Source organism: Scardinius erythrophthalmus (assembly GCF_964197995.2).
Source record: "Scardinius erythrophthalmus genome assembly, chromosome: 14".
Lineage (NCBI taxonomy): Eukaryota > Metazoa > Chordata > Actinopteri > Cypriniformes > Leuciscidae > Scardinius > Scardinius erythrophthalmus.
Window position 1 is genome coordinate 8,799,198 of NC_138234.1, and position 12,019 is coordinate 8,811,216.

The 12,019-nt window shown below is 37.8% G+C and overlaps 1 protein-coding gene across 2 annotated transcripts in view; it reads right to left on the reverse strand.

Annotated features, from left to right (window-relative positions):
• Positions 1 to 12,019, reverse strand: part of LOC308701937 (uncharacterized protein) — a 37,535-nt gene that overhangs the window by 10,117 nt on the left and 15,399 nt on the right. For both annotated transcript variants that reach the window (XM_081384418.1, XM_081384419.1), the window contains 3 exons: positions 8,221 to 8,541; positions 6,254 to 6,547; positions 2,647 to 2,769 (listed from right to left, as the gene is read on the reverse strand). In XM_081384418.1, the coding sequence (XP_081240544.1) occupies positions 2,647 to 2,769; positions 6,254 to 6,547; positions 8,221 to 8,506 (703 nt within the window). In that variant the 5' untranslated portion in view covers positions 8,507 to 8,541. The remainder of the gene's footprint in view (positions 1 to 2,646; positions 2,770 to 6,253; positions 6,548 to 8,220; positions 8,542 to 12,019) is intronic.

Genomic DNA, 12,019 nt, shown 5'->3' on the forward strand with positions numbered 1-12,019 from the left:
TGAAATTGTCATCGTAGGTGCATGTCCACTGTGAGAGACATAATCTAAAAAAAAAAAATCCAGAAATCACAATATATGATTTTTTAACTATTTATCATTTGTATGATACAGCTGCAAATAAGTATTTGAACACCTGTCTATCAGCTAGAATTCTGACCCTCAAAGACCTGTTAGTCTGCCTTTAAAATGTCCACCATCACTCCATTTATTATCTTAAATTAGATGCACCTGTTTGAGGTCGTTAGCTGCATAAAGACACCTGTCCACCCCATACAATCAGTATGAATCCAACTACTAACATGGCCAAGACCAAAGAGCTGTCCAAAGACACTAGAGACAAAATTGTACACCTCCACAAGGCTGAAAAGGGCTACGGGGAAATTGCCAAGCAGCTTGGTGAAAAAAGGTCCACTGTTGGAGCAATCATTAGAAAATGGAAGAAGCTAAACATGACTGTCAATCTCCATTGGACTGGGGCTCCATGCAAGATCTCACCTCATGGGGTCTCAATGATCCTAAGAAAGGTGAGAAATCAGCCCAGAACTACACGGGAGGAGCTGGTCAATGACCTGAAAAGAGCTGGGACCACCGTTTCCAAGGTTACTGTTGGTAATACACTAAGACGTCATGGTTTGAAATCATGCATGGCACGGAAGGTTCCCCTGCTTAAACCAGCACATGTCAAGGCCCGTCTTAAGTTTGCCAATGACCATTTGGATGATCCAGAGGAGTCATGGGAGAAAGTCATGTGGTCAGATGAGACCAAAATAGAACTTTTTGGTCATAATTCCACTAAACGTGTTTGGAGGAAGAAGAATAATGAGTACCATCCCAAGAACACCATCCCTACTGTGAAGCATGGGGGTGGTAGCATCATGCTTTGGGGGTGTTTTTCTGCACATGGGACAGGGCGACTGCACTGTATTAAGGAGAGGATGACCGGGGCCATGTATTGCGAGATTTTGGGGAACAACCTCCTTCCCTCAGTTAGAGCATTGAAGATGGGTCGAGGCTGGGTCTTCCAACATGACAATGACCCGAAGCACACAGCCAGGATAACCAAGGAGTGGCTCTGTAAGAAGCATATCAAGGTTCTGGCGTGGCCTAGCCAGTCTCCAGACCTAAACCCAATAGAGAATCTTTGGAGGGAGCTCAAACTCTGTGTTTCTCAGCGACAGCCCAGAAACCTGACTGATTTAGAGAAGATCTGTGTGGAGGAGTGGGCCAAAATCCCTCCTGCAGTGTGTGCAAACCTGGTGAAAAACTACAGGAAACGTTTGACCTCTGTAATTGCAAACAAAGGCTACTGTACCAAATATTAACATTGATTTTCTCAGGTGTTCAAATACTTATTTGCAGCTGTATCATACAAATAAATAGTTAAAAAATCATACATTGTGATTTCTGGATTTTTTTTTTTTTTAGATTATGTCTCTCACAGTGGACATGCACCTACGATGACAATTTCAGACCCCTCCATGATTTCTAAGTGGGAGAACTCGCAAAATAGCAGGGTGTTCAAATACTTATTGTCCTCACTGTATATATATATATATATATATATATATGGATATATATATCCATAGTATATATTTTTTCCTACTATGGAAGTCAATAGGACCCAGAAACTGTCTGGTTACTGACATTCTTCTAAATATCTTCCTTTCTGTTCAGCAGAAGAAAGAAATTCATACAGGTTTGAAACAACATGAGGGTGAGTATATGATGACAGAATTTTCATTAAAGTGAACTATCCCTTTAAGATGACCTTTGAACCTGACCAGATGAAGAGTGCACAGAATCTGTGTGAAAGCAGCAAAACACCAGTCAGGAGAGCAGATCAGTTATGATTGAGACACACGTCTACTCAGCTCTGAATGTGGACATTACACAGAAGTCTACTGTTAAAGCTGGTTATAAATACTGCATTTTAACACAAACCCAGACACTGTTGTAGTTTAATTATTTTCAGGGAAATGACTTCAGAGATTTTTGATACCAGAAATATTAGACTTTATTAACAAAACAAAGCCGAGTGCCCCTCTGCAGAAAGACGCCCGCAGAAAAAACCCTCCTAAGATTGTCCAGTAAACGTATACCTACATCCTTCTCCCAAATATGGTAATGCATTCTATAGATTATTTTCATATTTGAGAAATTGTTTGTACCATGTGACTTTACTGAAATAGAATTCTCGTGCTCTCAGGTTCCAAAGTCAGCCAAAGTCATACACAGACAGAAAGGAAATAATAGTGTACAATGTATAGTTAAACTACTTATTATCTAAATAATAAAATCTTCAACAACAACACCAACCCTAACAGAAAACTTCATGCATTTTAAAAAGTGTGGACTAGCTATAAATGTCATTGCCAAACAACAATAAAATAGTTGTATAAAGTTGTATAAAAATGCATTCAGAGCCCTTCATTCTTCAACAAACCCACAGGCCAGTGCTCTTTAATATCTGTGTATCGATTATGTTTCTTTCTAACCCTGCTTTTATGAGCAAAACTACAACACAACACACACCTACAAATGTAAAGTGTTGGAAACATGATTATGAACAAACATTTTACACTTTAATCTCTACTGTGGCATAATAAAGCTCAGCATTTCTCTTGCTTTATCAGCTGTAATACTTACATGTTTCTAATATTAGTTCAGAGATCTTGTGGCGATGGTAAAACACACCAGCAGCAACTACACACACCAGCAGAACAACACCAAGAAAAATCGCTGCTATAGCACCTGGAGACAGACCTGGATCTGTAATGATAAAGAGAGAGTCAGTGTGAGTGAATCTGTCAGTCTGATCTATTTAAATATGAATCTGATTCTGTTAAAGGTGAATCATAAATGAGCCTCTAATGTAATTTCAGATATCATGATTCTCCTTTTCACTGTGTTCATCTTCTGTATTATTACTGTGTTACAGCAGGAGTTTGATGTGAACACACGACTGATCTCAATGAAAATATTCCAAGCAGTAGGTAGGATTTTTATAAAAAACTTTTTTTCACATTATTTTAAACTGTCTTTATATACCAATACATAATTAAAATGTAAGTGCTCTGAAAAAGAGAGTATAAAAATCGAGTGACTGTAGACCTTTTAATCTGCAATAAACACAGCTCATTATTTCCATTCCGGACGAAACAATTGATTGGTTTGGGCGGCTGTCACTCACTCTCGCAACCATGGCAACCACCCCTGTTGCTAGATCTGCCCATATGCGCGCGCACCCGTTTGATTTGAGGAGTGCAAGAGAGGCGCGGAACCTACGAAGAGTTAAATTATGGCAGAGAAAGAGCATTCAAAATTCAAAGCACCTGCATATGCAGTCAGCGAAGGCAAACAAGGCAAAAACTACTTCCTCGGACCCTGGTTGCCCGCACTTTTGAACCTCCTCTGCTTCGCCCTCGACCCCAGACCTGTCCTCGAACCGACGAAGCGGTACTTGTCTCCGGAGTGTAATGTTAGTCCTCATCAGAGTCAACAGTGCTTTCATCATGGAAACTCTTACATGAAAAACACCGTATATGTTATGAATCTTACACGAAATTCACCTTCATCACAGTGTAACTGATGGTAATGGAAAAACGTGTATCAATGCAACCTGTTTTTAGCCTTGCCTTATAAATATAGCTCGTTACCTATAAATATAGCTCGTTACCGAATCAAACAAAGTAGGCTATATTTTAAACTTTACCAGTATCGATATGCTAGCTTGATAGTGAGTACTAAAATAAATCTTATTTGTTTATATTCATAGTGATAAAGTTAGGTATTTTATTACATGTGATTCTGACATGATGTTACGGCATGCACTGCGCTGCTTCCTCTCCACTCGTCTCAGGTAAATAAATGTCGCATTTACCCTTCCACCCTTCCACCCTTCCCCTTCGCGCGTTCGTGTGTTTTGGGGGCGTGGCTGTGGAAGGAGCCCAGAAGGGAGGGGGTGGGAGTGAATGGGAATAATTACAGTGAGGAAAATAAGTATTTGAACACCCTGCTATTTTGCGAGTTCTCCCACTTAGAAATCATGGAGGGGTCTGAAATTGTCATCGTAGGTGCATGTCCACTGTGAGAGACATAATCTAAAAAAAAAAAATCCAGAAATCACAATGTATGATTTTTTAACTATTTATTTGTATGATACAGCTGCAAATAAGTATTTGAACACCTGAGAAAATCAATGTTAATATTTGGTACAGTAGCCTTTGTTTGCAATTACAGAGGTCAAACGTTTCCTGTAGTTTTTCACCAGGTTTGCACACACTGCAGGAGGGATTTTGGCCCACTCCTCCACACAGATCTTCTCTAGATCAGTCAGGTTTCTGGGCTGTCGCTGAGAAACACGGAGTTTGAGCTCCCTCCAAAGATTCTCTATTGGGTTTAGGTCTGGAGACTGGCTAGGCCACGCCAGAACCTTGATATGCTTCTTACAGAGCCACTCCTTGGTTATCCTGGCTGTGTGCTTCGGGTCATTGTCATGTTGGAAGACCCAGCCTCGACCCATCTTCAATGCTCTAACTGAGGGAAGGAGGTTGTTCCCCAAAATCTCGCAATACATGGCCCCGGTCATCCTCTCCATAATACAGTGCAGTCGCCCTGTCCCATGTGCAGAAAAACACCCCCAAAGCATGATGCTACCACCCCCATGCTTCACAGTAGGGATGGTGTTCTTGGGATGGTACTCATCATTCTTCTTCCTCCAAACACCTTTAGTGGAATTATGACCAAAAAGTTCTATTTTGGTCTCATCTGACCACATGACTTTCTCCCATGACTCCTCTGGATCATCCAAATGGTCATTGGCAAACTTAAGACGGGCCTTGACATGTGCTGGTTTAAGCAGGGGAACCTTCCGTGCCATGCATGATTTCAAACCATGACGTCTTAGAGTATTACCAACAGTAACCTTGGAAACGGTGGTCCCAGCTCTTTTCAGGTCATTGACCAGCTCCTCCCGTGTAGTTCTGGGCTGATTTCTCACCTTTCTTAGGATCATTGAGACCCCATGAGGTGAGATCTTGCATGGAGCCCCAGTCCAATGGAGATTGACAGTCATGTTTAGCTTCTTCCATTTTCTAATGATTGCTCCAACAGTGGACCTTTTTTCACCAAGCTGCTTGGCAATTTCCCCGTAGCCCTTTTCAGCCTTGTGGAGGTGTACAATTTTGTCTCTAGTGTCTTTGGACAGCTCTTTGGTCTTGGCCATGTTAGTAGTTGGATTCTTACTGATTGTATGGGGTGGACAGGTGTCTTTATGCAGCTAACGACCTCAAACAGGTGCATCTAATTTAGGATAATAAATGGAGTGGAGGTGGACATTTTAAAGGCAGACTAACAGGTCTTTGAGGGTCAGAATTCTAGCTGATAGACAGGTGTTCAAATACTTATTTGCAGCTGTATCATACAAATAAATAGTTAAAAAATCATATATTGTGATTTCTTGATTTTTTATTTTTTTTAGATTATGTCTCTCACAGTGGACATGCACCTACGATGACAATTTCAGACCCCTCCATGATTTCCAAGTGGGAGAACTTGCAAAATAGCAGGGTGTTCAAATACTTATTTTCCTCACTGTAGCTGTGTTTACAACAGTCGTGAGAGGTCTACAGACACTCGATTTTTATACTCTCTTTTTCAGAGTACTTACATTTTAATTATGTATTGGTATATAAAGACAGTTTAAACAAATTTGGAATGTTTTTTTTTTAGAAAAATCCTACCTACCCTGCCTTTAATGCAGATTAAACAGTTTAAAAACCTTCAGAAACATGCCAACAGTCTTAAAGCATTTGCAGCAGATTCAGATGAGCTCTTAGATTTTATTTTCTTAGGAGTCATTTTTTTTAAATACTTGTACTAAAAATAAGAGAAAAACATAAAAATGCTTGCACTTTTAGTGTGATCGTTAGAATAATAGATTTGATCAATTTTATCAATCATTTAAATACAACTAAACTGTTAATTAAAAAGTTTGTCTCAAGAATGAAATGTTGAGACATTATGTTAGTTCAAATAATAATATTTCCTTTACAAATATCTTTTGTACCAAAATCCTCCGAATGACTAACAAATTATAACAGTCTTAAACAGTTCAAGATACAGAATTTATTTTTAATAATTAAATTCAGTTTAAATTAGTGCAAACTTTTGCTAACTTTATTTTACTTCAGGGTTGTGCTCAGAGCTCTCAATAATAGGATGATCATCATCTTGGCAGAAACGATCTACTCACCAGTGACAGTAAAAGTGATTCTCTTGAGTACGGTGCGTCTGCTGCTGCTGATCTTCAGTTCATAGAGTCCAGAGTCTGTGAATGTGGTGTCTGTGATGGTCAGAGATCCAGTCTGATGATCCAGCTTCAGTCTGCCATCAGATGGGGAGAATCGATCGTCTGCTTTATAGATTTCAGCTAGGACAGTGTCTCCAAACATCCACTGCATTAAATTATCTGTCTGTATCTCAGTAAGATCAGAGTTTAGAGTGACAGACTCTCCCTCCTTCACTGATAGTGCTGACTTCATTTCACCTGCAACAACACATGAAGATCATTGATGACAAACACACACTCAGAACGCCTAATGCCTACAGAAAGTCTGTTAACACACCTCACTCTAATAAAGCTCAATTAAATCAGAGTTAAAGTGTAATTTGTACAACAAACCTTCACATGTCAAAAAGGCACATTTAAGTCTAATAGGACATTTCCTGGGGTTCTTTCTAAAAAGAACAGAAATGTGTTCATAATGATGACATGATAGTAGGAAATGATTAAATGATAGAAGGAAACATAAGTTCACTGAATACTAAACACCCTGAGTGGCTTTCAGCAATATTGTGTATGTGTGTGTGTGTGTGTGTGTGGGGGGGGGGGGGGGTCTCCATTTACTATTAATACAAATATATAATTTTATTAATACATGTAAAAATGAATAATTAAATATAATAATGAAAAATAATTATTAAACGGTTACTGTATATTCACTATTTAAGCTAGATGATTGGTTGTGTTAAGAATAAACAATTCATATATCTAGTTTTGCTGCATACAGTTACTGCCGGCTACAGAAGATTTAAACATGGTAAAAGCTTATCAGCAAGGTCGCTGAAAAGGAAAAATGAGAAAACAACCGGCTGGATGTATATTATCCCGCTTATTACATGGTTACTTGCCATGCAAGTAAATAATTAGACAAAATTTTGATCGAAGTCTAAATATTTTATTAGCTCTTTAAACACAAAGCTTCCACAGAGAACAGCTGTTAGTGCGGCAAGTTCAAACTAGACGGATATTTAAGAAATATGGTATACAGTCACATACTTATCACACAGCATTTTCCCATATAAATAATAATGGCGATAAGAGATATTGATTTCTGATTAAACTGTTTTAAAATTGTGCCTGTTTGTATCTTAAAATCCAACAGTGTACAAAACAATATTACCAAAATGGCAGCAGCTGCGTTTGTATGAAACAAGAGCGAGAGAGAGTTCACAATAGTGGGTGGCTACAAAATAACTGTACACAAAATATGGATTTGACTGAGTTTAAATATATTATTAGTTCACCAAATGCAAAACTTCTACGAAGAAAAAACGTTCCCTAGCTTATAGCGGTGCTGATGACTTCAGTGACCCGGATGAGCCGGTGTTTCTGTTTTCAGAGGTTGTTATCTGGGAATAATTTATAGCTGGATGGCTCGATAGACAGTCAGAATCAAGTATTCCAGAGCTGTGTAATAAACTAAACTAAACTAAAACTAAAACAATCTAAACAAAGAAAATACAGTAGTGACTACCTAGCGCTAGTCTTTACGTGCACAAGCAGCCACCGCTCTGGTTCCACGGGGCAAGAACACCCTCAGTGGGAGCTGTAATAATAGGATATTGGTGAAATTGATTTGTCAAACGCTCCAGTGCGTATACGCGTTTGCGCTATGGAGAGCATCAAATGCTTCTATTTACAACGTGCTTTTTCAGTGAGCAATGTAGCTAGCTAGCCGCTGGTAACAATTTTCGTTTCTAAGTCCTCATTAACAAATGTGACAAATAGTCGGGTCAGTTAAAATTCTTGCAGTGGGAAATGGAAACTTTGTGATTGGGTATGTGGGCCGCAAATTGGAAAAGGATAGGAACCACTGATCTAAACTATTCACACATTGCTAATCTTAATATACTTATTATTACATTAATTGTACTCACCGCTGACAGTCACAGTGAACGACCTGTGTATGGTGTGAGAGCTGATGCTGATGTCATATTCATAATCTCCAGAGTGTGTGGTTGTGATGTTCCTGATGGTCAGAGATCCAGTCCAATAGTCCAGCTGCAGTCTGTCCTTGAATCCCTCATCAGTATTAGATGTAAAGGAATTTCTAGTCTTTCTATTGATTTCAGCTATAGGAGAGTTTTTAAACCTCCACTGCATCACATCATATTTCTGTGGTTCAGGAACATCAGTGTTTAGAGTGACTGAATCTCCCACCATCACTGACACTGTCTTCACTGGATCAGCTGGCACAACTGGAGAAGAAACAGAATTAATAAGACTTGCACTGCAATTATTCAGATCTTCACTGGTCCAAAACCAACATGTCAAATCTGTAAAGAGATTTTCTGGATAAGGCAGCAACATCTAGAAGAGAACGTGTTCATAAAATCAAGTGAGTTACACACGCCATAACTCCTGAGTTCAGTGAATCCACATCTACATTTATTCATTTACTTGTTCTTTTACCCAAAGTGAAATAATAATGAGGAAAACAAAGTGATTAATCTTAAGGAGGCAATAACATAAAAAGTGCTAACAATACAAAGTTTCAAACATTGTCTAGAAATATACAAGCTAAAACAGGAATAGTGAAAAAAGTGTAAAAATATGAAAGCATAAAGAGTTTTTACAAAGATATAGGATTCTGTCAAGAGTTCATGGCTTTGAAATTGTTTTGGATATTGTAAGGGATTTAAGCTGTCTGGATTGCATTGGGAAGATTTGAATATTATCCTTATTATAAAGTCACTTTGGCATAAATCAGTAGATGTTAATATAAATCAATAAAAATAGGATCACAAACACACAAAAAACACCTATCATTTAAATGGTTATTTTATTCAGTGACTATTTGCACCCAAAATATTTCCTACCAGCCACACACACTATGTTCACGCTGATAGTTTGTTAAAACCATACAAACTCGTGTCGATGCAGTGGATTGGAAAATGATGGAATGAAAACACTTTCTTTTCAGATGCAACCAGAATTTTAATCTGCCTTTTGTGCCATTCTTACAACCATCCTGTTCCAATCCTAATATTTCCTTTAATATTAATTAATATAATAAAAATGAACATAAAGGTTGACTTCCACTATGGCTGGTTTAAAATTAAAATATAATTTTATTTTGTGTTATTTTTTATAGTTTAATTATTTGTACTTTTTTATTAATGACTGTTTGCTTAATAATCTTTGAAATTTATATTAGTAGTTTTAGCTGTGGTATTGAAATTGGAATCGAGAATTGTTAAATTTCACTGGTATATAAAATGTTGGGTGTCATAAGGTTATTACAATACAAGAATACATGGGTCCGAAACAATAATTATTTTATTAATGTCATGAATCAAGACCTCTTTGGCTCTCTCTGATGGCCACCGGAGGGCACCCTCACCTGAGTATTGAATTTCCCGGACTCCATTTCCCATGCACCCTGTACAGAGACTAATCACCTGCACTGTTTTTTTCCATTATCTGCTCTAATTAAGCAGCATTCACACTCATACTCATTGCGAAGTCTTATTTTGCACTGTCTGACATTTCTAAGCGTTTGCCTTGATATTCTGTGACCCTTCTGTGTATGATCTTGGATTGTTAGACTACTGTTGATTCTCTGGAACTTCGACTGCTTTGCTGCCTGCCCTGACTCTTGCCTGGGATCGTTTCTGTTTCTGCTCTGCCCTGCCCCTGATTATTAAAGGGATAGTTCACTTTGAAATTAAATTTTGGTATAGCTTACCTCAAGGGCATCCAAGATGTAGGTGTCTTTGTTTCCGCAGTAGTTTCAATTTTGATATTTTTAGGTCAAACCGTTCTTGTCTGTACACATTGATGGCCTAAGACACGAAACGAGCGGTTTGTGTGAGAAAACGAACAGTATTTATATCGTTTTTACCTCTACACAACCACGTCCAAGTGATCTGAGGGTGCGTGCGCTTCCTGGTGTGTGATGTGTGCGCACGGCTTAGTCTGCGCAAGCGCCGGAAAGTGTACAAGAGGTAAAAACGATATAAATACTGTTTGTTTTCTCACACAAACCGCTCGTTTCATGTCTTAGGCCATCAATGTGTACTTACGATGGGGAATTGTTTCATTTGGACTTCACTGTGCATGCTCTTTGAGGTGGTGACCATAGACCTGCATTATATGACAGACAAGAACGGTTTGACCTAAAAATATCAAAATTGAAACTACTGCGGAAACAAAGACACCTACATCTTGGATGCCCTTGAGGTAAGCAAAAACATACCAAAATTTAATTTCAAAGTGAACTATCCCTTTAAAGATAATCTGCAAATGGATCCACATGCAATGCCCCTCATTACAATTAATTTATCACTTTTTTTGTGGTGGGGCCAGTTTTAATAAAAAAAATTAAAAAAATGTAATCACTGAATTCATTGAATCAAATAAAAAAAAAATCGAGAATTGTAAGACTGAAATAACTGTAAGACTTGAGAAATTAGATAAATGCCAGGCAGTCTACTTGAGGCCCTGAGAGCACAAAGGACCTCTCTGGAAATTAACATTTGAACTCACCCTTGTGCACTATCGAGACGAAAGTCTCACCTGAATTCACCCAAAAATCCAAAGATTTAATGTGAATAATTATCATCCAGTTTTAAGAATATTTTGTATCATTTGAAATGTCTCAGGGCGACTGGTACAAAGGTCTCATTTCCAAATAGTAAAACAAAATGTAGTAAGGTTTTAAGAGTTTAGAGATAGCTGGCACACAATGGAAGATGGTCTAGACAAATGGTCTCCTACCCCCAAAAGGTGTCAACTCTGAATATAAATTCCCATTGTTAGCACATGTTTCCATGTGAAAGAGGTTCTGTCTATTTAATGAAATTCGGCAAAGGGCTCTTGGCCTTTTTGTAACTCAAATTGGCCCATGATGCTAAGAGTGACAAACTCTTAGCACCATGTATTTTAATGTTAGGTTTGCATCTTTTCTCTTTATTCTAGAGCATTCCATGTTATTGTATTGATTATCTTTGATTATGACATTGGTATGATATATTTAACTGACATAATTTTTTTTTTTTTTTACATTTGATTATTCTAACTGACTTTGACATTATTTTCATTAAAGAGATAAAAAGAATAGTCAAACATTTGCTCACATTTAATGATGCACAGATATCATTAAAACCTTTTCATTTATGGAGTCAGATGAAATAACGAGAAAATACATATGAGAAAATGTATTGCATTTAATCAAAAAATACTTTGCCACGAGAAAAGACAGTAACACGTTAAGACCTCCCGCGCTGGTCGGATGCCAGACTTTGGGCCGATCGAGTGCGAGCTTAAATCGATTAGAGAACTGAATTGAATTAAGATCCTGTGAATTGGAATCTGAATCGATACCCAGCCCTAATTTCCACAAAGTGGTGAAGGTCAACAGATTCTGATTTTTTTTTTTTTTTTTTTGGTTTTACTATATGGTTAAACTGTATTTACTGTTGTAAAGTGTGGTGGATTTTTAATAGATAAAATGGTAAACTGTATATTAAACTAACCATGTTTATCTACATCTAACTTTATTTCTCTTTTTAGGCCTAACATGATAACACTTTGAAACACAATGTACTAAAACTTTCTGTCCTGTGTTTTTGAATGTGTTATGTTGTGTTGCCATACTCCTTTGACTTTGGTTGTGTGAGTGTAAATATAACAAATATGGGAAATGAAACTAGACAGATGACTAAGTTTGAATTG